This window comes from Tilletiaria anomala (assembly GCF_000711695.1).
Source record: "Tilletiaria anomala UBC 951 chromosome Unknown K437scaffold_165, whole genome shotgun sequence".
Lineage (NCBI taxonomy): Eukaryota > Fungi > Basidiomycota > Exobasidiomycetes > Georgefischeriales > Tilletiariaceae > Tilletiaria > Tilletiaria anomala.
Genome location: NW_013546857.1, coordinates 111 through 25,674, shown reverse-complemented (window position 1 = coordinate 25,674; position 25,564 = coordinate 111). Strand labels below are relative to the sequence as shown.

Sequence of the window (25,564 nt, the reverse complement as noted above, 5' to 3'; positions counted from 1 at the left end):
TGTTTTGAGGGGGGAAACTACTGAACCGCCATACCCTCCCTACCGCTACCACAGCTGATCCGGACCGCAAGGACCGCACTGGACCAAGCCGGATTCGGGCATCTGCCGCTGATCGCAGGAGCAGGCGGCCACTCAGTGCAGCTAGCCATCCAGTCCGTGCACGCGGCGCACGCAGCCGGCGCGTCGCATGTGCTCGTCCTCCCATCCTCTTACTACCCCGCGCAGATCGGCCGGCCCGGCGCGCGCGAGTTCTACACACAACTGGCAGACTCGTCCCCCGTTCCCATATTAATCTACTCGTACCCCGGCGTCAGCGCCGGCATCGACCTCGATAGCGAGCTCGTCGCTGACCTGGCGCACCACCCCAACATCCGCGGTGTCAAGCACACCGACCACAATATCGGCAAGATGGCGCGCCACTGCGCCCTACCCTCTGCCGCCGATGCCGATGCCGCCAGCTTCTTCGTCCTCGGCGGCGCGTCCGACTACTACATCGGCGCGCTCGCCGTCGGCGCTCACGGCACCATCACCGGTATGGGCAACATTGCACCGCGAGCCGTCGTTCGCCTGCAACAGCTCTGGGACCAGGGCAAGTACGAAGAAGCCAGGAGTCTGCAGGGCCTCGTAAGCGTCGCAGAGTGGGAGCTCGGCAAGGGAGGGGTACCCATGCACAAGGTCAGCATGACACCCCTGCTTGATCAATCGATTATGTAGCCGTGCGCACGCTTTACTGATGATCCCTGCTGCCCTCTTTCTTTCTTGCTCTTTTCCTTCGCAGGCACTCGTTGTTGCTACGCGCGGATACGGCGGCGCACCAAGGCGCCCGCTACAGCCCAGCGCGAAGGCTGCCGTCGCACAGGCTGAGCGGGGCTTCGCCGCACTGATGCAGCTCGAAAGGAAGCTTGAGAGGGAAGCGTAAATCGATGGGGTAAAGGGGAAAGCACACGTACAAGGCTCCCTCCATGTACACATGTATCCATAGATCATGTTCTGCAGACCTTTGTTACATTTACGCCACACCTGAACGACGGCCCTCTAGTCAGCCAGGAGGTAAGTGCTGCAGGGAGCCGTCCCAGAAGGCGCTGCTACTTGCGTCCATGCCAAAAAGGAGCTGCAACGGATCGTCTGCATCCCACCATCGCGCAAAGTCGCCCCAATCGGCTCCAGAGCCAGGCGTGCTTAACGAGTCTGCCGTGCTATTCGTTTTATGGTGCTGGTTCTGATGCTGCTGCTGTTGCATCTCCCCTCCGGCTCCTGATGCTGTCCCGTAGGGAGCGCCATAATGCGCTGCGTGGCTCATCGGCTGCAGCGGTGACGTCTGAATCGGGTCGTAGAATGTCGCCCTGGAGCTCTCAGCAGCGGAACGTACATTGTTCTGACGGTGCGGATCGGAAATAGTCCGGGAAGACTCGTCAGCGCGCGACAGCGCTTGCCAGGAAGTGAGCGTGCGTGGGTGGTCCGGAATGTCCACCAGCGGTGTCGACAGCTGGTAAGGTGTATTCCGAAAGAGCGACGACCGCTTGGCGCGCTCGCGGATCCTGCCCGCGAGGAACTTTGGCAAATTGGTCTCGATGCCTCCGAAGTACGACAGAATGCGCAGTGAGTCATCGACGAGCCAACGCGCTTTGTCGGCGATCTGCTGCGTGTTCGTGGGCGACAGATCCCGTTGGGTCTCGAGCACACTGACCGACGCGACGATCGCTTGCGCAAGCGCTGTGATGAGATAGTCCGGCACGCATACCAGCGGCCGGTCTCCCGCATGGATCTCGACCATGGCCGTCGCCGCAGCGATGCACGCTTCTCGGCACTCAGCCTGTAAATCTTCTTGCGTGTGTGTGGAGAGCACGCGATGACCTCCCCCTCCTCCCCATCCTCCTCCTTCACTTCCTTTTCCTTCCCCTGCCACTGCTGCTACATCCGAATTGGCCGCCGTCGCCGTTCCGTGCCCTGCAGCCGCACACATGCGCAGCACAAACGTCGCCAGGCACAGCTTAACGTGCAGGCGATACAGGATCGATGCGCGGCGCTGGTTAGTCGTTCCGAGCCTGGGTTTGTCCCAGCGCGCCTCGCATGCGGAGAGCATCGAGTCAAGGCGCCTATAGCGGTGCGCGACGCTCGGTAGATCGGCAGATTGGTGCGCGCTGCAGCTCACCTGCGCCACCCAGTCCATCAGCTGCCGGCTAACATGCGCCAGCTCGACCTGCGAGGCGATGAATGTCTCTTGCCCCAAGTTCTGGTCTCCGCGAGTGAACGCTGCGCCAAGCATCTCCAGCACGGACAGGCAGCCTTCCAGATTCTCCCGAGGAGAGGCCGGTCGCCCAAAGCCGAGCGAGGGGCTGCATCACGAGTCTTGTCAGCCTCATGTTTGGCAAAAGCAAAGAGAACCTTCTTACTCACAACGCGTCTGAGGAGCACAAAGCCAGCCAAGTCCGACGCGCGGAAGACGGCGAGAATCTTTCCGTGTTTCGTGGGACAAGGATTGTTCGATCGATCTGCAGCCTCTTGGCGAGGCGGAATGCATGGCCGGACAGGATCCACGCGTCTGAGCCCTTGCCGACGAGGCGGAGGCTGAATGCGTGCAAAAAGATAACAGCCTGCACATCGCCCAGACGGAACTTGGACTGCGCCAGCGTCTGACCCAGGAGCGTCTCTGCTGTCTGAAAGAGGCGCTCGACGACATTGTTTGTGCTTCCGTTTGCGTCAAAGGCCTCTTGCTGCGCGTCACCATACCGCGCCGCGATGGCGAGGATGCTGCAAAGGAGGAACAGATCCGTCTGGCGCATCTCTTCCATTGTTGGCATTTCCTCGACATCCAGGATGGGCAAATACGGATGACACCTCAGCACGAAGCTGTTGACGCGGCGACAGGCGTCAGTCTCTGCAAGCAGACAAGCACGGCCAAGGCACAAATCCATGCTCACTAGTCGATCAGGTAGCGAGCATGTATTTCAGTGATGATGCCATTCTTGATTGGGTCATGTAATGACGCGCGCGAGATAGCTGATGACCTCCTGTGCTCCAGCGCGCCGTGCCCTCCAGCAGCAGGGCGGTCATTGCCTCTTTGACCTTGGCCTTCGTCCGTCTCGCTTCCCGCCGGCGAGTTTTGCCGCGTAGCTGCGATCTCGTTGAAGGGCGCTGGAAACTGGGCCGGCGTCAGCCCTGCTGCAGAGCGTGGGGACGGCATGGCGTGAGATGCCGGCAGCTGTCGGCGGTGGTGGTGGTGCTGCTGAAGCTGGATCACAGGACCAGGATCACTGCCGCTGCTATCTCCGATGCTTCCCATTATCCGTTCGAGGCGTGCAATACGCTCGAGAGCAGATTCCATGGTTCCTTGCAGAGAGTCGAGAGTATCTACAGCAGCGGATCCAGACGCGAACGCGCTCGGGGGCGACGCATTGTCCCTGGGTTCATAACAGGGCACCTTCAGGCGCTGACAGCGTGCACATGGGAATTTCCCCTGGTGTGCGCAAAAGAAAGGACAATAGAAGTCAGGCCTCACGTGCTCGGCGTAAACGGGTGTGTGGTACACAAAACATATCGCCCAATCACTCACATCGCACTTAAGCTTTTGATTCCGGCACCGAGCACATGCCTTGGAAACTCGCAGGAGCTTCCTGGGAGGCTCCTGGTCGCTCTCGTCGAATCCAGCCTGAGGCTTCATAACGATGGCACCATCTGTGATAAACTGCAATGGAGAGCAATGACAGGACGGAGTGCCACCGCGAACGGAGAAGGGGGGCTCCTGGGCTAACAAGGGAATGAGGCACAAATCCTTGATGAGGGTATACCTTACGCCAGGCCCGAGTCCATAAGTTGTCTATCCTTCGCTGGACTGTCGATGTTCCAAAGAATGCACTCTGTTCTCCACTGGCCGGATTCCATCGAGTCTCCAACCGTGCTCTACGATGTCTTGATGGTGGGCAGACCATACACCCCACCAGCCTGCGAAAGAATGCATGAGCTGTGCAACAAAGACGCCCTGCATGGATATGGAGTGACCTTGCCCCGCACTTTCCTACTTGACCGGCATGGCACCACTTTTGCTCTACCCGGCGCATCCTTGCGTTTTTGGGTTGCGAACGCGGGGAAATCGAATAAGGCAACCCTAATAAGCTAAGTATTGGCAGACAAGGGTGCATGCAGGGCCAAGAGTAGGGTTGTGCCTTCCACAGCCACACTTCAGGTTAATCATAGCTGCTTCTCTGCTCTTTCGCACCCATGCTTTTGATTCCCTTTCCGTGCGCTGTACGCATCCTCAACGCAGCGAACTTGCATAGGCTTTGGCGAGCACCGACGGTCCACAAGACACACGACAAGGCGCCCATTCCCTCAACCCGTTCACGGGAAGCAGATCACGCGGCAAAGCGCCGTTCCTGTGCTATATCCCCCTGCGGCTCCACCATGGTTTACATCAAGAAATGGGCCGAATTCCAGGCCCAGTCCATCGCGCTGTACGAGGCCTCGCCGGCGCGGGTTAGTATTGTCTCACTACAGCAGTCATTCATTTCTTTGGATTGCTAACATATCTGCCGGGAACCATGCTCGTGCCTTTTGGATTTCGAGAATAGACTCGATATGTGATTCGGGTTCGCCCATCTGACGAGTGGCTCGTCCTGAAAGTGACCGATGACGTTAAGGTGCGAACCACTCCCTCCTGCTTCCCTCGTTCAAAAACACTGGAAGCTCCGCATACTTACCCTCCTCCGCATCTTACATCATACAAATCCCCCCCCCCACCTCTTTCGGATCATCCGCCTTCCCCACCTCCGCTTACTCTCCCAGACGCTCAAATTCAAAACACGCTCCTCGATCATCCTCAATCGCTTCGAAATTTTCAACCGCGACATGATGGCCGCCATCGTCGGCGCCGAGCTTCCCTCGCGAATCGCTGCGCAAAAGCAGAAGGAGCAGGAACTGGCTGCTGCGGCAGAGGAGGCAGCAAAAAGGGCAGTGACAGCTGCGGGGGCGGCAACGGTAGCGGTAAAAGAGGCCTCCGGCCAAGCAGCAGCTGGGTCAGGAGGACAGGGTGCAAATACAGGAGGTGGAGCAGGGGGCGGCGGAGGCGGAGGCGGGAAGAAGAAGAAGAAGAAGGGGAAAAAGTGAGAGAGTATGAGCAGGACTGGGTTCCTACTCTGTATGGCACGAGTTCGAAGGTAAATGCATCAAGACATCCAATAAAAGCATGGCTCGTGGCTCTTCGCCCGCAAATTTCCGAGCGAGCGCTCTTACTGAAGAACGATGTACTTTGACGAGTACCTCCTGCTTTGGTGGGGGGATCGCTTCTGCCTCGGTTTTCTCGTTGTCGAGAAACTGGCCGGTATTAGATGCTTCGGCCTCAGCCGACACAGCTTCAATAAGGAGACCAATACCCTCATTGCCACTGGCTTTGGCTGGATTGATCTGGAGAACGGCGCCGGCCGCATAGCGACTACAGCCAGAGTACACCACGTACAGCCTGAGCAGCTACAAATGATGAAGTACCGCATCGCTGAGCCGGCAGGTGCTTCAGTTCGTCGAAGGCCCCTGTCAGCTCGTCAAACTGCGGTACCGCTGCCTTCTCGCCGTACAGCTGTCAGAAGCGCAGCTGCAGCCCTTCACAGAACGCCATTCGGAAACGATATATGGTGTGCTTGGCAATATAGAAATACAGTTTTGTGTGCTCGCTCGCTCGCGTTGCGCTGCGGGACCCCGGGGGAGAGGTCGCGTGCGATCACCATCAGTCTCGTGGGTTCTCCATGATGTCAAGCGCCTGTTGAAGCGTCTGGATCTTGTCCGTGAGAACTTTGAGCGAGGAGAGCAATAGGCGCTCGGGCGGGATGATCCCTGTGCTTTCAATGTCGACTGGAAGGGATGAGGGTTGCCTGTTAGCAAGAGATGCAGCGCGACTCCAGCGTTGCACGTGGCTCTCACTCACACAAAAAGTAATCCCGGATACGTCCAAGTTGGATTTTGTCCTTGAACTGTTCATGCCGCAGCACCTCCCGCGAGACAGTGTCTTTCCTCGGGTCCTGAACATACACCTCCATCTCGCCCTTTGCACCGCCCTTTTTCGGGCGCCTACCAATGACGCCAGGCGGGAAGCACCGGATGAAGTCCGCTTGCGCTTGCTCGCCCTCGATCGGCGCGAGGATGTCTATATGAGGTAGCAGGCGATACGATGCCGTCGCTACGGGGCTGAACTTTGCGTGGTCCTTGCCGATGCCCTTCTCGCAGTGCACCTCCGCCTCTACACCCTGTCCCGGGCGCAGCTTAGCCAGCAGGATGCGGTCGTGCACCGGCCGTGGCTTGTCTGCAGACGGGTTGTTGGCTGTCGCAAAGTTCCACTCCTGCTGATTCCCCTGCGGAACCCAGTCGAGCATGCCAGAAAGCACATTGGGGTTCTCGTACAGCTTTTCCGGGTCAGTCTCCTGGGTTGCTGCTGATACGACTGCTCCCTTGTTCTTACGCCCAATGTGGTAGGCGGGATTTCGCGTGCACTCGACATTGAGGACAAAGACGAGCGTGTTCATATCGTCCGGCGTGTCACCCGTGCTCTTCATCTGCATCATGTCCGGATCGATCTTGATGGGAACAAGGCCGAGGCGATGGCTGAGCACTTCGTCCTGGATGATGCTGCTGTTCTTGAAGATGTACACATTCTCGATCGCCACCGTTGGTACCTCGGCAATTAGCACGCGCCGGATGGCGTTGGCTATTGACGCATCGACACCAATCAGGTCAAACTCGACACGCTCTGAAGACATGCGTGTGATCTTGATTACCAGATCTCGTCGGAAGGCGTCGAGGTCCCATGCTCCGTTCAAAAGCTGTGACTGCTGCTGCTGTCGCGCAATCGCTCGCGACGCGCCGGAAGAACTAGCAGGTTGATGGTGCGGAAAGAAGGGAGATGACACATTGTGCACTTTCTCTTCTGCCAGTCGCACCAGTCTAAACGGGTCGACGAGGCCGTTTGCTGTGGAGGGGGAAGCCATCTTTGCGTTGTGGGCGGTGGACAGCGGCGGCACCACGAAGAGAGTCGGAGAATTGCGGGGTCTTCAGGAGGGCTCCTCGAGAATAATCACGCTGTATTCTGCACACGAATGCCTATGACTGATCTTCCTTTTCTACGCTGCCCGTTGGACTGGTCCCTCAGCCTGTCTGATGGCTCTCGAAGGTGAGACGTGCAAGGCACACTCGACTGGCTGGATACTCTCTTTTCAGCGTAAATTTCTTTGTCGTGCGCATAGCGTGCTGCGTGCCAGACTAAAGCCAAAAATGAGTTGTGGAATCTCAAGCCATTTGCACCGAATTTGATCAAAAATAGGTCTGCAACCCTAATCAGTCTGTGACTCGCTTGTTTGTGTGCGCCAGCAAGACTGCAGCCGATCCGCGCCTCACCATCCACGGTCTGCCAAGAGCGCCGCCGTGCCCGCACACAGACTCAGCGCCAAGTACATGCATCCGTCGCTTCCGTCGGTGATGATGACGACGATGGCAATCCCACATCTATTGAGTGACCGACGCCTTGTGTGCCCGGGCCCGACACAGCATCCCTTGTATCGACACCCCAGCTCGCTCCTTCGCCATCGGGGAAGCACTTGCAGCTGCTGGTGGGAGAGAGCACCAACCAGTCTCTCCAACGCTCAAGGCGAAACCACGACGCCGAAAGGTCATCCCGTCTCGGTCGCATCAGATCTCTCACCAGACTCACCAATTCGCCATGAGCCGGCCTCAACTCAGTTCCCAGATCAGGTGCGAGTTGCTGCTGCTGCTCTTTGTACTGTAGTCTGTTTTTTCTAAAGATGCTGTGTACTGACGCATGTTAACGCAAATACATTCCGCTTTTGCTCCCCCAACTTCGCGGCCAGCCAGCTTCAGCGCACTAGAAGACCTGTCCGATGCACAGCGGCACGAGCTTGGCGCCGCCGCGCGGGAGGAGTCCGTCGGCGATCAGCCGCTGATTTCGGATGCGATTGATCTGGAAGAGCTCGCTCGCGAGTACGAGAATGGTGACCAGAGCTTCGTCCGCAAGATTCTCTGGCTGCGCAACCGGCCACAAGGTGGTTTCTTGACGTACTACAAGACCAGAGGTGATGGCGACTGCTTCTAGTGCGTAACGTTGCAAGCTCTGCATTGGTGTTGGCAAAGGCGATACTGACAACCGACATTCCGTCCCTCCTTTCTTGGGGCCTCTACAGCCGCGCGTTTGCGTTTGCCTACATCCAGAGTATCATCCACATAAACGACCGACCGCTGTATCTCTCTGTGTACAAGCACATCGAATCGACGCACGGCATGCTCGAGCGCGCTGGCTTTGAGATGGCCATTTTCATGGACTTCTGGGAGCCTCTCAGGGAGCTGCTCCGCCGCATCTACGTCACCGATCCGGATATTGTCGAGCTCGACGACGCCGAGCTGGTCAAGGCGCTGAATGACCCTGAGACGAGCAACTCGATCGTCGCGTACCTCCGTCTCGTCGCTTCCGCCTTTCTCAAGACCAACGCCTCTGAGTTCGAGCCATTCCTGTTCGCATACGATGGCGAGAAGGGCGACGGCGGCCCGCCGAGCATGGACGAGTTCTGCAGCAACCACATCGAGGCGATCGGAAAGGAGGCCGACCACCTCGCCATCACGGCGCTCAGCCGCGCCCTGCTTGTCAGCCTTGAGGTCGTCTACCTCTCGCGATCACCTGACAACAGTGGCATCGGCGCAGTAGGCGGAGACGAGGACGAAGACAAAGGTGTCATGGCTGTTCCAGCAGCGAAGCCTCCCGCGAACACGTTCGCGTTAGAGTCACACCCTGGCGGGAACACAGCACCAGCCGTGGGAAGCCTCAGCGTCCCCGGGCGCCAAAGGGAGCGCGCGGCGCAGCAAGCCGCATGCGAGATTGTTCGCTTCGAGATGCCCACAGAGGATGGTGCGGCGATCGGGACGCACGCGCCGAGCTCATCCACGCGCAGACCCTCCTCGACGCTTGTCACGCTGCTCCACGTCGGCGCGCTGCTCTTCCGACCAGGACACTACGACGTGCTCGTCAAGGCGCCCAAATTGTAGAGCACACTGAGCTCCGTCATCCCGAAAGCGCCGATCGTCATACGGCAGAGGGTGTGAAAAGTGATGGGTAGAACAAAAAAGCCAATTAACATGCCGCCCCTCGCTGGGACGGCGAGTCTACAGGCTTGTAACAGCACTGTCTATGATGCCCTGTGCAATGTATAAAAGCAGCAGGAGTATGCAAATGGCCGACTTCGTCTACTTCTTTCTGTCAGTGCGTGCTCCACGTTGTTTTCTTTCACACCAAGCATGTGATTCAAATCTGTGCTTTGTCAAAAAGTTGATACGAGCCGCCTCGGCGTATCAGCCCGAGTGCAGTCTTGTCCCTCAGCTTTTGGATAGCATGCGAGACACACTATACTTCATTGCACATGTCTTCCTCGCTTCGCTCTGTCGTCGCGGTTTTTCAAACTGCTGTCATCGCGAACGAAGTCTGGTCCCCATTTGCAGCAGTAGCCGGGCTGGTCGTCTCAGTACCAGCAGCGGAAGCAGGAGATGATACCGCCACTGCTGCCCAATGCATCTTAACCTTCCCAACGTCTGGAATGTTACCGCCAGACCAAACAGCCTGCATGCGAGAGAGGTAATAAGAATGAGAATGAAACTTGAACGCGCCAAATCAATCGCGAGACGGAGTGATTGCATGCTCACCTTATCTCCCTCGTGTCTGTTCTTCCACTTGATCACAAGCTTGCTTGACGCACCAGAATCCCCCTCTTCGATATTCTCGAACTCGCCAAAATTCTGATACGATGCGTGTCGGTCAGCTTAGTTGACCGAAGCATATGATTTTGATTCACGATGGCGGCTCACCTTGAACCAAGCTATGACTTTCTCCCTCTTCTCGCCGTCAATGGCATCGCCGCCCTCGGTTGTGAGGTCGACAAGCAGCTTCGTTGGACGATTGTCAAGGTTGGCAAAGCCGCGTTGGAAGCCGCAGGCCGCACCACCCCTCCCGCGATATGCTCCTCGAGTCAGGAAGCGCCCGCTGCGGCCTCGACCACGACCGCCAGTTGCACCAGAGGCATCGATACCCAGTGCAGCGGCCTGCCCGCGGCACAAAAGAAGTCAGCATCAAACAAATCATCAAGCCAACTTCTTCCTGCGATTTCTTGCTCACCTCAGCCTTGAGACTTAGGAGCTTCGCCTTGAGCTCCTCAGTGGATGCGCCGTCTTCGCTAGCCCCCGTTCCTCCCTCTTCCCCATCCACTGCCATGGATGCACCTACACCACTAGCGGCCATCGCATCGAGCTCTCGGTCCAGCTGTCGTTTCTTTGCCTTCTCCATGAGAGCCTTGGAGCTCTCAGGAATGGGCGTGACAGGTCCGACATTCTGGACCTTCTCTGCAGCTTCCTTCGCCTGCTGCGTCGCCAACGGAATGGTGGTCGCCAGCTCACGCAGACGGCTCATAGCCTTCTTTTTTGCGTCGCCATCGAGCATGGTGATGCCGGACATGAGCAACTTCTGTTCTTCCAGCATAGTGGCAACAGCGGACTGCTTGGCCTTTGCGTCTGCAGACAGCATCTTGACGTCGGCTGCTGTAATAACCGGCTGGCGGCCGCTTCCTTTGCCACCCCAGCCAGGCGTACCGCCTCGGCCACTGCGCGATGCGGATGAAGAAGCGGAAGGCCCTCTGGCGCCTGCGTTCTGCCCGGGCGAGTGGGCACCATCGCTGCTCGGCTGGTCGTCCAAGGCTTGGAAGTAGACCTTGACGAAGCGACTGCCAAAGATCACATCGGGATCGGAGTGAGCACGGCGAGCCTCGTCGGCCGTCGAGTAAGATACGAGAGCTTTTCGGCCAGCCTTGTCGATCTGGATATTGGTTATAGTGCCAAAGCGCTTGAAGCGCTCGTTGACCTGCATCAGGTCCAGGTTTTCTGATGGAACGTTCTCAATGACAAGCGTCGTCTGAGAGCGCCGTGTGGAACGGAACTGTCCATTCATGCCACGCCCGCCGCGCCCGGGCCCTGACCCTTGTCCTCGCCCTCGACCTCGTCCACCATCTCCATTGGCAAATATGCCAAAATCCATTCCAGGCATTGGCGGCAGGCCGGGCATCCCTGGCATCCCCGGCATCCCAGGGAATGGGAAAGGCATCATAACCGGGTTCGGCTGGTCAGGAAGGCCATTATTCACGCTGAGAGCCCCATTGGACATCTCTGCATCTTCGCCGCCAGCTTGGGGAGGCGTCGGCATGGGCACTGAGCCAGGCACTGAGCCAGGCATAGGGAAGGCCCCCGGCTGTGGCATTCCCCAAGGCTGGCCATTCGTTGGAAGATGTTGGTACTTGCACGAATCGCCACGGGAGCAGAACCCTCGCAGGTGGAAATCCCTGCACATTCCTTCCGGCAAGGTGACTCTCCCGCCTGGCTGCTGTTGTCGATCGCCGATAGGGGACACATTGCCCATCCTCCCTCCACCGCCGCCTCCACGGCCCCCACGTGTTGATCCACTACCTATCCGTCTATTTGCCCAAGCGTCGTTCTGAGCACCATCTCCTTGTTGACCATCTCCAGAGCGCAACGACTTGGTCATCGATGTGTCCCCGTCTTCTCGCCCCTCTGGTCGTCCGCGCTTGCGGCTGCTTGAAGTGTCCATCGCGGATGGACTCGGTGGCTCGGCTGGTGCAGATGCAGGCAGATACGAGCGCTGCTGGAGCATCTCCACAGTTTCTTGGGAGAAAGATATGGTATCTAAGGAAAGTTTGAGCATTTCAGACTGGCTAAGCAAGGTCATCACATGTAAATCGGCGACGTTGTTTAAAAACTCACTGTCCGCCAAAAAGTCGGAAAGTTGATCATTCAGAGTTTGCGCTAGCTTTACCGCATCATCATCGTGCTTCAGCAGAGCCAGAACGTAGTCGGCTAGGACATCTGGATCGGCGTCGCATCTGGAAATGGCCGGAAGGATGAAAGCAGAAGGTTAGTATGCATCCGCAGCAACTTGCCTGGTATCGCCTCGAGCTAAAGGACTGACATTGGTTCGAGTTTGGAGGCTAGCCACGCCTTGATTTCGCTTGCGTACGCAGAATCGTACAGCATGGTTGCGAGAGACAACGATACGCTTATATCCGATGGGGGATTAGCTGTTCACCTTCACAAGCGCTTTGCTCGCAGAGTACTCGAGTCGCTTGAACGACGCAATAATCCGCACAGTAGTCGGAAATGCCAAAACAGCAAACTGCTCTGGAAGTTCCAGCAGGAGGAAGGCTGATGCAAGTGGGCGTCCGTCGGCGCTGTTGCTGCTATATGACAGCCTCAATAACAACGTCCTGAAGGCAAGCGTCCTACATCTATGGAGGACCCAGCATGTTGAACAGTTGCAGTCGTGGTGAAACTTGAGTTGAGCGATCGACGCTCTGTCACTTTTTAGCAGACATTACCTGATTTACAACAGCTAAGGACCGAAGCCTTGCTGTGTAAAGCCACTCATTAACCAAATGGGCTCCTGCAGAGTGCCTAATCGCTTTATTTCCCGCTGAACTTCATCGTTTGCTAGATGTGCGGTCTCGCTCACCAAATTTTGCTACATGCTTCGCCTCTGAACTACAAGAGCTCTGAAATACAAGGTAACGAGCTGGAGGAAAGGATCACCGATCATCGACGGTTGCGGCTATCGACTCCGACACCAGCATTCAGCGCTGAGCCTGAGCCTTTGCTGGCATTGCGCATCTCTTGGGCGTCCAAGCCAGCCTCGGCTTGGATTTGCTCAATCTCCTTGAGCAGTGGCTTGTACTCATCGTATCGTTTGGAGGCTAACTGATGGGGTTATAAAACAGTAACGCTTGAGTATCAGGAGAATGTGATGCAAGATCTGCACTCGCCGCTGCACTTACGCCAAACGCGTCTCTCCGCAACTCTTTTCCGCGATTCTGACCATTCATCGCTTCGAACGCCTTGGCCGACCAGTACTCCTTGCTGCGCTCGTAAAACTGCGCGATGCTCTCTCCAGGAAGCGGGGTGGAGAGCACATCTTCCGCTGTTCTGGAAGTGTCCTTCGACACGCCCAGGAACTTGGTTGCTTGTGCACGGAGTTCTTCCTGCACGTTTAGAGCCGTGTGGTCAATGCATCCGGTACAAAAGGTAGCATGCACATCATGGACCCACCTTCTCTCTGGCCATTTGCTTCCTCTCCTCCAGCGACAGTCCATCTTCGCCCACGTTCGGATCAAGGAGATCCTCATCCACATCCTCGACATATTCAACACCTTCCTGATCTTCCAAGCCTTCATCTCCTTGAGCCTCATCGTCGTTGTCGCTGCTACTCCCGCTGTCACTGCTGCTGCTGCTGTCTTCTTCTTCCGAGTCGTGCCACTCGAGCGTGTCGATAGGGCAAGCCTTGAGGCAATGGAATCGGTCAAGCTTGGAAAGGTCGAGCGTATAGAAATCGTCCAACGTGTATTCGCGGTTGCCGGATTCGTAGATTCCTCCATAAAGATATAGCAAGTTTCGTTGGACCGCCACTACACGAGCGAATGAGCGATAGCGTGTGAAGAAGAACGTCAGCGCATGCATTGTGTAGACAGTTCGCCCTTGCTACCCACACATGGTGTTGCATCGTTCCAGCGGTATGCTCTTCTGAGGATCGTCCTCATCATCCTCCGGATCATCTGGCACACCAAACGAGGGCGGCCCCGATGTAGCGAGGCTGGATGCAGTATCCGCCCCGCCCGCAGGGTTTTTCCGTAGATCTCGCTCGTCGGCGTCACTATCGGAATCGCTCCCACTTTCGCTCTCGCTTTGACTGCCATGCTGATCGTCATCATCGCTCCAACCTCGTCTAGCTTCCTCTTCCTCTTCTTTCGCTCTCGCTTCCGCCTCTTCCCGGCGCTTCGCAGCCTCTGCAGCCCTAGCAGCAGCTAGAGCTACAGCGCGCTCGCGCTTCTTTTTGCCGCCTTGCCCGCCCATCTTCTTGGGCTTCTTCAGGTTCAGGCTGATCCACCGCCCCGTGCCGCCGAGCTGATAGCCATAAAGCCCATTCCAAAATGTGCTCTCTAAGCTTTCCTCGTCGGCTTCTGTATCCGTCACACCGCCAAAGAGAATGCCCATCTGCTTGTTCGCCCACAGCGCCATCGTGCAGCCACTGCGCGGCGGGTTTGGGATGTACCCAATCTTCCGCCGCTTGATCCAGTCGAGCTTTGCGAGGTCATTCTCGTCCATCTTGAGGAACCAGGTATCGTCAAGTGCTACACCTTGCGTTCGCTGTCCTTTGACGTAGCGCTTGCAGTAACCCCCATGCAAGACAATCCCGTCAGATGTTGGGATGAACGAGAACCCCGAACGGTGGCTTGGTCGGCGCAGATCGTTCTGTTTGATCTCTGTCCATTTGTAATCTTCAATTGAGAAGACCCACAGATCGTTGAGATAGGTTGTCCGGGCACCAGCATCAATAAATCCTCCGAAGAGGACCAGATAATTTTTCCACATGGCCATACGGTGGCCAGAGCGTGCAGATGGCTTGACCTTGGTGTCGATGCGGTCCCACGATTTGGTGGCGATGGAGAAGACCCAAAGCTGCAAGGAAGAAAATCAGCTCTATTCAAATCAAGGAATAGCCACGCATCACTTACATCGCGATAATGATGGAAGCTGGTCATTCGCGAGCTTGCAAATTCCCCGCCAAAGAGCCACAAAAGGCCGCCGTTCTGAGGCGAAGCGACGATCTGGTGTGCCGATCGCGGCCCGGGCTGGTTGCGTGAGCTATACGAGCGCCACTCTCCCTTATCCCGGGACTTGGTTTCCGTTAATTCTGTCTTGCTGCGCTCTTCGGTGACAGGTGGCGGCGGTGTGATGAAGGAAGGAGGATCGTCGAGTAAGTCTTTAGAAGACGACGGCCCCGTGTACGGCGTGTAGCGATAGAGATCGGCGTAGAAATTGGCCCTGAGAAGCAGTGACCACGCTTTAAGCTATGACTCTTGACTGAAAGTGGTTCATCACACAAGGTACTTACGTTTCACCGTCAAAGTATTCTCCGCCAAAAAGCCAAAGGTCGTTGCCGAGTGGGCAGGGTGTCAGGGTGGCATTTGCTCGTCTGCTGGGCGCGCCCGACTGCCTTTCTTCGAATACGGCATGGTCTAGCTCCCAATCTGCCTTGAACTTTGCAAGCAATGCATCGAGATCCTCCTCGTCCTCTTTGATTGCTTTAGACTGGGATTTACCTTTGCCTTTGCCCTTCCCTTTTGCATTGTTTTGCTGTGAGATGGCAGTTTGTGTTTTCTTTTCCTTCTTAAGCGCCTTTTGTTGTGCGCTCTTTCGTTGAAAGAAATAAGATAAGACAAGAATGAGAATGATGATAAATTAATAGATACTCACCTTTTCTTGCTTGGCTTTCTTAGCCGCCTTAGCAGCCGCCTTTTCTGCAGAGTTGCTCTTTCCCTTCTTCGCCATCTTGAAGGCTCCGAGCGGCTACTACCGCACGTGCCTCCATCCACTGCTCAGTCTTCAGATTCTGTCAGATGCAGGCGAGCTCCTCTTACCGATTGCTGGCGTCCTGTTATCTGCTATAGATGCTCGTGTGACCCGCCTAAGGCAAGCCAAAACGGTGTCTACAATGACAAAACGTTCGCAACAACTCGAATGACGATGATGCTCAATCGCAAAATTGTGTGGCTGTTTACGTAACATTTCTTATTGACTGTGCGGACCATCAGTGCGCTTGCAATCTTGAACTACACGTGTACTCGCATGTACGATTATGCACACTGTCACGAGCTCAGTTGCGTTCGCGTAATACTGCTTGCCTCTCGCACTGCACCTGCTACACCATCTCCCTCACAACCTTGCCCTTGTCAGTCGGTAGCCAAAGCAAGCGTTGTGGTGTTCATGCACTGTATCTTTTGAACCTTTAATCAGCTCGTGCGCGCGAATGAGCATGGAAGATGATCTGTCCGTCCAAGGTCGCCACATATGATTCGCTTCTCTATCCTCGGTGAATATCTTGCTGCTTCCGGAATACATCCCGCACGAATCTTGGGGCTAAGGAGCGCCTTGATACTGCTGTGTCTCCAGATACCCGCCATGCAAATCGAGTATGAGCAAGAGCAGCAGGCTGGTACCGGAAGAGCTGGCTCGGCCGCCAGCTCGTCCAAGATAACCCTTGACGATCGTGAGCAAGAAGCTCGGCTGCGACAAGGTACAATGTCTGTCCCGCCATCAAGGCATAAGTCAACGATATCTGCGCGAAAATTAGGAAACATAAGCCGATGGTCTTCTTCTATAACTCCTCCAAAGAGCTTGCAAGATCATGCAAGCCGTAAAGGTCATGTGAGAATCGTGCGGCACTCATTTTGCTGACTCCCTGAAGCTCACGCTTCTTGCGTGTTCGTATCGACATACACCCAGCTAACCGTAACCGAACTCGTAACGCCGAGCTGGTGTGAATTCTCCTTCCAGTATTCCATCCTCTCACTCTCCTATTTGCCGCCATCTCTGCGACCTGCCTCAATAACAACACCGCAAGGAACTGTCATTCCACTGGATCAAATGCGTTTGGAAATGAAGCAACGCGTTTTCGACCAAGGAAAAAAGGTTCATGCGAAGCTGGAGAAGGAAATCTTCCCCGGTGAAAAAGTCTTCGTCTCGACCAGAGGGAAGGAAGATGAATGGGCACTCCAAATGGTGCGGTTGGCCGTGGCGATCAAAACGCTGCTGGACAAGGGATGCTCGGTGGGTATTTCTCCTCTTACCTGAGCTTCTGTTCGATGCAACATGATATATGAATTGTGCTCTGATTTCAACTCTTCTTCATATTCAGCGAGAAATCCCTGTCTTTGGCTGGGTGCAGGACCGTCTCGTGCTGGGTATTATCGATGAGCTGGAGCGGCGACCTCGCTATGTACCAAAATTAGACCAGGCCTGCACGACTTCGGTAAACGCAATTCAAACGCAAACGGCTGAGAGTAGTGCACTTTCCATGGGCGATCAAAGAAAGTTTAAGCTTGCGAATAAAGACGAGGGCGAGCACCCACCGTCTCTGGCCGTATCAAAAGGCATCAGAACTAGCTTTACGACGAGCCGCCAACCCCCAGAAGGTCGAGGGACCGCTTCTTCTATATCACAAAGCTCCTCTAATGGCCCCCAATTCACCTCTCAAGAAGAATGGAAGAAGGCTGTTGCCAAAGCAGAGCGTGAACGTAAAGTTGATGCGCGTCTCAATAAGGCCGATAACCGTGCCAAATTGAGCCCCGTCACGAACTCAAAACAGCCAGCGCCGAACGAAGGGGCTTTGGAAGTTGGTCGCGAAAAGGATCGGTCCGAGAGAGCTGCACCAGGGATCATGAGCTTCTTCAAGCCTACTACAGGATTACCCGCGGCTTCCTCCGTTCTAGACCCATCAGACGATGACAGTGGGACTAATTTGCAAGAAACGAACAGAGATGCGCCTATTGGCACCTTCACGCTGGAAGCTTCCTCCAACACCAAGGAGCGTCTCGCTGCGGGTATGCTACCGTCTTATCCTTTATCGCACCCAAGAGCGGAAGCGGCAGGCTACGTCTACGTTCTATCAGACAGCAAAACGCGTTCTTCCGACAGGCTGCCTCGCCCTGCTGATTATCTCCAAGCCAAGCTCCAGTGCATGCTCTATAAGCGCCTGCTGGAGGGGTTGCTGCTGGGCGTTGGAACAAGCGGTGCAGAAGGGCTCATAGATATTCAACCGGGCGCCGGAATTGCGACATTGGAAGATGAAAGCGTGGACCACAAGGGCACACCTTTCACGATGTCTATGCTTGCGCAAAGGTTGCAACTCAACTTACATGCACCATTGTCAGATGACTTTCTTTCCGATGCTATACCACTCTGCGAAGGCTACGGGCTACACCTCTTCCCCGATCTGGAAAGCTCGTCAAACAAGTCGACATCGCCATCCACATCAGTGCCGAACGAGCCAAAAAGGCCGCGTGTGTGTACCCTATCAACAGTGTTTGACCTAATGGCAGCAACACTGAGAGACATGCGGGCCAGTGCTTGGAAAGGACACGTTATGACTCTCAAGGCGGCAAGCGGAAAGACCCAAACGTCCAATGCCGAAATTGAGTACCGCGCCGCAAAATGCCCAATCATCTCGGACGAGCTTGCGCTCGTCTTCCGCAGACGCGGGCAGGGAAAGGAATACTCTGCCAAGAAGCGGGACAGGGTTGGCGAAGCAAAAGAGCAGCACACATTACCGTCAAACGCAGCTCCAGATGCGATGCCCGCGTGCAGCGTGAAACGATTGAATACAGAAGAGCTCGCCCCTTCAACAGGAGATGGCCCTTCGCCTGCAATGAACGTAGGATCAGAACCAGCGGTTGCTACTTTGATGCATGTGGAGAAGCAGGCGAAAGTAGCAACAATGGGCTCAAATATGGCAAACGTCGAGAGACAGCCTGTCCTTCAGCTTTCTCTTGCTGTACAAGGCGATCCTGCGCGCATCTCCGACCACACCATCACGGCGAGTGACTCTCCTCGCAATTCTCAACAAAGACACTGTATGACACCCGCACTGTCAGTGTCAGGAAACGCTATTGCTCTCGGCAAGTCCACAGCCGCTAAAGACCCGAGTAGCCAAGGTCCCTCCAAACGCACGAGCTTCAAGGAAGGCAGTATTATCGGTATAGTGACCTTCTTACACGATGCCACTCAGCTGGACGACTATCTGCGCGATGTCATGGCCATGTGGGAAGGCACGCGTGAGCTGCGCGGTGTGACCGACGAGACGGTCTATCGGTGCTCCACATGCGAGTTCAAGCATGGCTGCGAGTGGCGCGCAAAGAAGCAAGATGAACACCTGGCCGAGAAGGAGCTCCGTCGAGCCGAGTTGGAGCGTAGTAGAGAGGCGGAAGCTCAGCTGGCTATTCGATTCGCTCTGGAAAAGCAGGACGAAGAAATGCTGCTCGCTGCCCAGAGCGGGGCGGCCGGCAAGTCACAAACGCTCAAATCTGCTGAGAATGACGAGGAGCTGTGGTCCCAATTTGAAGACATTGAGGATGCGAACTGGGATGCGGCCGAAAGCCAGGATGTATGGTGACAGTGTTGTGTAATGCTACATTAATAGAATACAATGAGGTCATGGTCCTTAGCGCGATCGCTAGCCTCATGACTCATCCATAAGCTCCCGTTCGAACCCCTCGACATCATCCGGGACATGCTCGTTTTCCACAACGTCGCCAGCGCTCTTCGGTATTCCCCTTCCTCCCAATGCTGTGGCGAGCCTGCGCGTCCGTGCCTTTATGACGCGGTCCATTTCTGCCTTGAGCACCACACATGCCTCTACCCCCAGTTGTATCGCTTGCTTTAGCCGATCGAGATGTAATCGCGTCTCCAGCTCGAGCAGCGAGATTGTTCCGCTGCGCGGCATGATACCAAGGGTGGTGCTAGGCAAGGAAGACTCCTCGGTGCCATTCAAGTCGAGCAGCAGTATCCCACCGGGACTACCATCTTCTTCCAAGTCGCCACTCGTCCCGCTACTACCTCCACCAGCATAGAAGCCGACGCTGACGGCGACGAGCGGCTCGAGCATGGATATCCCTGCATCAATTAGAGCGAGACTGACGGCATTCACGCAGCTCGAGAAGAGAGAACCGTCTGCCGAGTTGATGGTGATGTAGACGCGTATTTGCGAGCGCGGATATAGGTGAAGGAGGATGCAAGGGGAGAAAGCGGATTGCAAAGAGGACGCAAGGTTTAATATTTGACTGCAACAAAGTCGATTTGAAAAGCAAGGGGAACGTTAGCTCCAATGCAAGCAGCAGGCCAAAATATTGCTTGGTGAGACGAACCGATCCCCTTTCCCTCTCTTGCGTCGATCGGACCCTGCCCACGCAGGCATTTCGACTTCAATTTCCAGCTTCGCTTCTGAACCGCCAAGGCCAGCCTGGCCACCTTGCTGCTGCGCGCCACCTGTCTCTGCTAAACGTTGCCGCGGCCCATACACGCTGGCCCTGACGGTGGTCAGCCCATGGGAAACTATCGCGCTGCCATCCGCTCCTGCTTGCCGGAGTGACAATGGAGAGATATGAAATGCCAGTGAACGAAGCTCTAGTGGGCGGCGTCCATCTATGCGCAATTGGCCGCTGGACAAGAGCTCAAGACGAGACTGTGTGAGTTGAAAGGCGAGTCAGAATCAGCAACTCCAAGCGATCGTGGATCTCTTCCTGAGCTCACCATGCTTGGCGTGCCGCTGCTTCCAAAGCAGGTCCGCTCTGGCTATTGACACTCTTTCCTGCTTTACCCACAGTGTGGAAGCCTTTCTTTGTCTGCGAGCAAACACTCGTGGCTCATCTGGAGAGAGTGATCTTGTCAGAAGAAGTATTTGCTGCGACTGTTCGACCTCCCACTTCCAACATTTTTACGGGCAAAAAAGTAAACAATATTCGCCCTAGAATGACCGAGTGATGCCAGCGGTAGTGCACTTTCCAATGCTGTGCTCCCCTCCTTGTGCAAATCACTACACCCGAAAGTTAGAAACACCCGTATTTTTACCATCGCATGATCGCCTCTCTCTAGCGCTGAATCCTAGTTGCGCGACTCGACGATAAGGTGTGACGTTCATGGAAGTGTCAAGCGAGATGGCGAACCACGACGGTCCATGGCTATCGGCCGTACTCCTTGATTTAGATACGTCCTCGAGGCTCTGGGAGCGGGTTGGAGCAACGGGAAAATCTGCTAGGGAAGCGGGTGCGCAAGGCCATCCACCCGCTATTTGACCTGACAATCCAGCTCGTCAGGCTATGCGGGCAGTGCGATGGTGATCAGGGTGACCACCAACGCGTTACTTGGTCCCTTGCACCCCGCGAGAAGCCGACGACCGTCGTCAAATTCACAGCAGCTCTACTAGCTTGGAAAAGCGTGCCGGACTCTCACTCGCACCTCCGAGCTCAGCGTGGCACTCGGAGGACTTCAAGCTGATGATCATTGTCACGTCTTAGAGCCCAAGGTGTGGTCGTACTCGGCATCACACAACCATCCAGGTCACATCATGGCGCTCGACGACCTCAACCAAGCCTCGATGCCGCCATCTAGTGCAAAGGACGACGAGTCTGGCGGGGAGGGGGTCGACCAGGGATCATCCCACAGTGTTCGCAGCGAGAATGCGGTCAGCCAGCAAGTAGGACCGGCAGAGGTCGTAGCGGAGGGCAATGTTGACGAGAGCTCAAATACGGATGAAGCGTTAGCGAATGCGCTTGCCAATCCAGCGGACCTTGTTGACCGCCCATCGACACCATTTCCAGAACTAGCCAAGCAAAAGGGCCCGAGCTTTGCAACAGAACAGCCTTCAACAGGCGATGAAGGGAATGATGCCCTCGTTTGCCCCGATGAAAGCCAGCCGGCGAGTATGCAGGACCAACGCCATGGCCTTAGCTCAGCTACAGAAGTGCCAGGAACTATGACAAGCGCATCAGCTGCCTTTCCTCAGGCTCCTTCAGAGTCTTTCAACGATGAAGCACCTCCGGCACCAACAAAATGGACGTTCACTCCTCAGCCGATTCCAGTCCATGCTGCAGTCGCGAGCGGCCTTTTCATGAACCTCGGTCCCCCCATGACGACTTCCGAGCTGCTTCCTCTTCCGTCCGTCGTTAAGCGGCCGCATAAGCATGCTCAGCGCAAGAGCATCCTCAAACCTTCTCCGTCAGCGTCCATCGTCTCCTCAAGGTCAGGCAACTCAGTCACGAGCATGATCGGAACTTCTCTAAGTGGTTTCTTGACAGGCAAGCCGGGCGCAAGTGTCAGTATGGGAGGTATTCTGCAGAACATCAACACAAAGCTCGCGCAAGGAGGCATGAATATGCAGGTTCCGGTGCCAAAGGCAGACGCCCCTGTTGCTTCAGGCTTTGGGGGCATGTTAAAGCGGTGGGGCTTAGGGGATGGGGCTGCAGCCGCTTTTGGCGCGCCGCAGCCAGGTGTTAGTGCTCCCCAGTCACAACCAACCACCGGGATGGTGCACTCGCAAACGAGGACAGCAGGGATATCTACAGCGAAGTCATCTTCGCCTGCCCGGGCAGCGACATCCCAAAGCTTGACGTCACAAAGCACGATCACTCCGACATCGACAAGCTCTCTCCCGCTACCATGCGAAGACGTGCCGCTTAAACGTGTCCAATTCACAGTCTCGAGCATGTGTGTCACATACCCTATTTCGAACATGTACACACCCGGCTCGGAGGATGTGACACGGAAAAAGGTGGAGCGCGAACATCGAAAAAAGCTGTCCGAGCGCAGGCGCAAGCGTTGGACACTCAAAGAACTTGAAGCACTCTACCGGGAATGTTGTCGGACGAGGGAAGAGCTACCGCTCAAAAAGATGAGGTTCGTGTTTCAAGAGGCTGCGGAAGGCCACCGGCAGGCGAATGGCGGAGAGGGAGCCGGAAGGGACGGCCCGCTCAAGACGCTTGACTTAAGCTTCCTGCCGCTCGATCGAGCTGCCATTGATCCGCTCGCTGATCTTCTGAGCGTCGACTTTGGCCTCACAAAGCTTGTCTTGGAGAATTGCGGCCTGACAGACGACGTGAGTGGTTCAAATGAAGCTTCTAGGTGCATTTCGGCAGGAGTGTGACTTTTCTTTCCACTACTTACAGGGACTCAAAGCAATTCTTCACGGCCTGCTCATTTCGGGCACTTTGCCGAATCTTAGCTTAGCTGCCAACAAGAAGATTAAGTATAATGGCTGGCGATACGTCTCTGGGTTCATTCGACGTGCGCAAGCATTGCGATACTTGGACCTCTCGGAGAACAACATCACGCGCCCGGCGCTCGAGCTGCTGGTTAGCAGCCTGGTTAAGTCTCAATCGACTCTTCTCGAGCTGAAAGCAAAGGCATCAGAAACGAAGATGGCCGATGGCGCATCTGAAGCCGGAAGAGGAAAGGCTTCAATAGAGGCTGAGGAAGGAGAGCTGGACGAAGATGGGTTGCCGCTGATGCCTGGAGCGCCCCTGCTGCGCAATGTTGCAGAGGACGGGGTGTCTCTTTCATCTTCCATAATATCCCTTCGACTTGAGAATTGCGCTCTCAAAAGCCCGACGACTTTGGAGATTCTAGCGAATGCAGTACGCTTTTCGACGCTCAAACACATTTCAATACGCCGAAACCGCATCGGACAGGCCGGCTGCCTTCCACTTGCAAATCTCCTGAAAGACTATCCAGATAGCTATGGCGCGACAGCGGTCCAAGGCGGCAATGTGATCAGCAACCCAACCGGCAGTAATGCACAACAAGACGTGAATGGTGTTGGGCTAGGCAGCTTCCGAACAGTGTCGCCGGAACTTCCCGAAGGTCCGATCGTCGTCTCAAGCCCTGCTGGGGGAATCACCAGTCGCAAGATTCCTACTGCCCACCGAACAGCATCCTTGCAATTGGACGCCGAAGCAACTGTCAACAGGCAATCTGGTAGCACGTTTGATCCGCAACGACGCACCACGAGCAACGCCTACAATGTTCCAGAGGTGACGTTATTGCAAGCCAAGAAAGCGAAGCAGTTGCTGGCCGAAGCGCCACGCATGGGCTCTTTGTTGACACTGGACCTCAAATCGAACGACATTCGCGGCGGTGTGGTGAATCTCGCGCAGGCACTCAAGAAGAATCGAACCCTGAAGGTGCTCAATCTTAGTGATAACAACCTGGACGTTGCAGGTCTGGTATCGATTGCCGACGCTCTCAAGTACAATCCCATCCTGGAGACCCTAGATGTTAGTCGCAACCCATGCTCAGGTCCCAGTATCCAAGGTATCACGACGCTACGCACAGCCTTCACGCTCAACTCAAACCTGAAGCGTCTCTTCTTGAATGATACGGACCTGCCTCCCGAAGGCGCAATTGCACTTGCTGAATTCTTGCCAGAGGCAAAAAGTCTTATTCACCTCGACCTAACCGAGAATTTTGAAATTGACATTGCCGGCGTCATGGCGCTTTCAGTGTCGCTCAAGATGAACCGGAGTCTTCGTTGCCTCGACATCAACATTCCAGTGAGGAGAGATGGATGCTTAAGTTTTTCGCTGGTACTGATGCGTATCTGCGTTTTGCAGCCGAACAATCGTGACTTTGCCCGCTTATCGCAAGAGATCTTGCAAAGCTGCGTGCGCAACACCGAGATCGCTCAGCAAAAGGCGAATCAACGTGGCCTGAAGCAGCCTATCCCAGCGCCGATCTATAAATCGGTTGTGGCCAAAGCTGCGGCGCAAGAACAAGGAGAGCGCCAGAAGGCTATCGCAGCTGCTCAGCAGGCTGCGAAGGCACACAGGCAGGACGTGGATGAGCTGGTGCAGTCTGCTGCCCAGTGTCGAGATGTGCTGCGGACCTTGCTCGAATCGGAGACTGCACGACTACAACCGAGTGAAGGGTTCGAGCCGGCGTCAGATCTACCGGACGTAGTCGAGGACCTCATGCGTGAGAGCCTCAAGATCAAAGGGAGACTTGTACGTGTCATCGACGGCATGGAAGAAGGCCGTCTGCTTGGTGAGCATTCTGCCCCGTGCTGCTCTCACTTTTGCTTTGCGCTGAATTTCCTCATTTTATGTGTGATAGAGCGAGTCCTCGCACTCAACGATGATCTTGAGTCCCTAACAACGCACGTTGGAAAGCTTTACAAGCTGGTTCAACCGCTTGCACAAGGAAGACAAGACCCATTATCCGTTTCAATCAAAGAGCCACAGAGCAACGACCTGCTGAAGACGCCAGCCATTGATGCAACACTCTCTTCGCCAACCTTTTCAATCGGATCTGATGACGAGGATGACGCAGACCCAACGAAGTCTGGTGCTCCCCATGCGGATACAGACGAGCCAAGGGCCTTGAGGGAGCAAGTCATTGAGCTCAAGATCAACACAGGCGCTGCCTCGAAAGCACGCTCGGATGGCGATGGCCTCTCCCCTGTCGAGCAGAAGGCAAAGGGATTCCTGTCGGAAGAAGGAGAGCTCTTCCGCAAAGCCAAGGCTCTTTCGATCGATGATAACACTGAAGATGTCGAAGAGCATGGGGTCCAGGAAGAAGGAGCGCCGGCAGCAAGGGCTGGACGATCGGGGCGAGAGGATGACTTGCTTGCGCCGCCGAAACATGGACGATCAAGATCCGGTAGTAGTAGCAGCACGAGCAGCGTGGGTGCTTCGGTAGACGCAGGGCCTTCCGTCAGCGGGGAGGATCTCCGGGCGGAGCTGCTCGGCGTCGACATCCCCAAGTCTCACAGTCGTGCTTCGTCCGATGATTCGACCTCGAAGCCTGAAGCCACTGAGCAGAATTAATGGCAGCAGCAGTTGGCTTCTGTACCATAGCAATCGCAGCTCCAATAGCGAGAAGCGTGGTCATGATATAGGGTTGAATCGATGATTGCGGTACCGTGATGTGCATAGCATGTACTTGGCAAGGCATTGGGATGGCCCGCTTAATCGAAAGAGATCGATTCTTACACGCCAGCACCGCACGGCTAATGATGTCCAATCTTTCACGAGACCATGCAGTCGCACATATTGCTTCCTCAGCGGTCCACCGCCCTCTACGGCCGCGCACTACTTCGGCCACTTGTCTCGGCTTCTTCAGCTTGGTCCGCTGCAATGTAGAGCTGCTG

The 25,564-nt window shown here is 55.6% G+C and overlaps 10 protein-coding genes across 10 annotated transcripts; 5 read left to right on the top strand and 5 right to left on the bottom strand.

The window, feature by feature from the left end:
• Window positions 1–60: 60 nt before the first annotated feature.
• On the top strand, window positions 61–979 carry K437DRAFT_282417 (aldolase; the record flags this gene model as incomplete). The annotated part of the gene is made up of 2 exons (XM_013384636.1): window positions 61–675; window positions 779–979. Coding segments are annotated over 2 exons (756 nt in total), but the record flags the coding sequence as incomplete, so codon positions are not given.
• K437DRAFT_260099 (uncharacterized protein) lies at window positions 966–3,970 on the bottom strand. The gene is made up of 4 exons (XM_013384635.1): window positions 3,554–3,970; window positions 2,922–3,457; window positions 2,398–2,850; window positions 966–2,336 (listed from the first exon to the last, which is right to left on the bottom strand). The coding sequence occupies exons 1-4, from the start codon at window positions 3,659–3,661 to the stop codon at window positions 1,040–1,042; spliced, it is 2,394 nt and encodes a 797-aa protein (XP_013240089.1). The 5' UTR covers window positions 3,662–3,970; the 3' UTR covers window positions 966–1,039.
• Window positions 3,971–4,375: 405 nt separating this feature from the next.
• Window positions 4,376–5,153, top strand: K437DRAFT_260098 (signal recognition particle, SRP9/SRP14 subunit). The gene is made up of 3 exons (XM_013384634.1): window positions 4,376–4,473; window positions 4,569–4,637; window positions 4,783–5,153. Exons 1-3 carry the CDS (start codon window positions 4,402–4,404, stop codon window positions 5,101–5,103), a joined length of 462 nt encoding a protein of 153 aa, XP_013240088.1. The 5' UTR covers window positions 4,376–4,401; the 3' UTR covers window positions 5,104–5,153.
• Window positions 5,154–5,623: 470 nt separating this feature from the next.
• Window positions 5,624–7,183, bottom strand: K437DRAFT_296774 (putative Rpc40-40 kd subunit of DNA-directed RNA polymerases I and III). Its single transcript, XM_013384633.1, has 2 exons — window positions 5,915–7,183; window positions 5,624–5,841 (listed from the first exon to the last, which is right to left on the bottom strand). Exons 1-2 carry the CDS (start codon window positions 6,969–6,971, stop codon window positions 5,717–5,719), a joined length of 1,182 nt encoding a protein of 393 aa, XP_013240087.1. The 5' UTR covers window positions 6,972–7,183; the 3' UTR covers window positions 5,624–5,716.
• A 270-nt stretch (window positions 7,184–7,453) lies between these two features.
• K437DRAFT_260095 (cysteine proteinase) lies at window positions 7,454–9,242 on the top strand. Its single transcript, XM_013384632.1, has 3 exons — window positions 7,454–7,731; window positions 7,852–8,088; window positions 8,178–9,242. The coding sequence occupies exons 1-3, from the start codon at window positions 7,700–7,702 to the stop codon at window positions 9,031–9,033; spliced, it is 1,125 nt and encodes a 374-aa protein (XP_013240086.1). The 5' UTR covers window positions 7,454–7,699; the 3' UTR covers window positions 9,034–9,242.
• Window positions 9,174–12,419, bottom strand: K437DRAFT_296772 (uncharacterized protein). The gene is made up of 6 exons (XM_013384631.1): window positions 12,011–12,419; window positions 11,806–11,924; window positions 10,154–11,727; window positions 9,847–10,080; window positions 9,685–9,777; window positions 9,174–9,601 (listed from the first exon to the last, which is right to left on the bottom strand). Exons 1-6 carry the CDS (start codon window positions 12,073–12,075, stop codon window positions 9,440–9,442), a joined length of 2,247 nt encoding a protein of 748 aa, XP_013240085.1. The 5' UTR covers window positions 12,076–12,419; the 3' UTR covers window positions 9,174–9,439.
• A 124-nt stretch (window positions 12,420–12,543) lies between these two features.
• Window positions 12,544–15,553, bottom strand: K437DRAFT_252331 (uncharacterized protein). Its single transcript, XM_013384630.1, has 7 exons — window positions 15,346–15,553; window positions 14,984–15,282; window positions 14,604–14,913; window positions 13,578–14,547; window positions 13,141–13,496; window positions 12,870–13,073; window positions 12,544–12,792 (listed from the first exon to the last, which is right to left on the bottom strand). The coding sequence occupies exons 1-7, from the start codon at window positions 15,418–15,420 to the stop codon at window positions 12,631–12,633; spliced, it is 2,376 nt and encodes a 791-aa protein (XP_013240084.1). The 5' UTR covers window positions 15,421–15,553; the 3' UTR covers window positions 12,544–12,630.
• A 237-nt stretch (window positions 15,554–15,790) lies between these two features.
• On the top strand, window positions 15,791–19,074 carry K437DRAFT_276784 (uncharacterized protein). The gene is made up of 4 exons (XM_013384629.1): window positions 15,791–15,961; window positions 16,042–16,296; window positions 16,375–16,698; window positions 16,787–19,074. The coding sequence occupies exons 2-4, from the start codon at window positions 16,051–16,053 to the stop codon at window positions 19,037–19,039; spliced, it is 2,823 nt and encodes a 940-aa protein (XP_013240083.1). The 5' UTR covers window positions 15,791–15,961; window positions 16,042–16,050; the 3' UTR covers window positions 19,040–19,074.
• K437DRAFT_276783 (ribosomal protein S5 domain 2-like protein) lies at window positions 19,035–20,306 on the bottom strand. Its single transcript, XM_013384628.1, has 3 exons — window positions 20,176–20,306; window positions 19,791–20,107; window positions 19,035–19,706 (listed from the first exon to the last, which is right to left on the bottom strand). The coding sequence occupies exons 1-3, from the start codon at window positions 20,176–20,178 to the stop codon at window positions 19,106–19,108; spliced, it is 921 nt and encodes a 306-aa protein (XP_013240082.1). The 5' UTR covers window positions 20,179–20,306; the 3' UTR covers window positions 19,035–19,105.
• Window positions 20,307–21,742: 1,436 nt separating this feature from the next.
• Window positions 21,743–25,241, top strand: K437DRAFT_229688 (RNI-like protein; the record flags this gene model as incomplete). The annotated part of the gene is made up of 4 exons (XM_013384627.1): window positions 21,743–22,516; window positions 22,587–23,969; window positions 24,030–24,459; window positions 24,529–25,241. The coding sequence occupies 4 exons, from the start codon at window positions 21,743–21,745 to the stop codon at window positions 25,239–25,241; spliced, it is 3,300 nt and encodes a 1,099-aa protein (XP_013240081.1).
• Window positions 25,242–25,564: the final 323 nt, after the last annotated feature.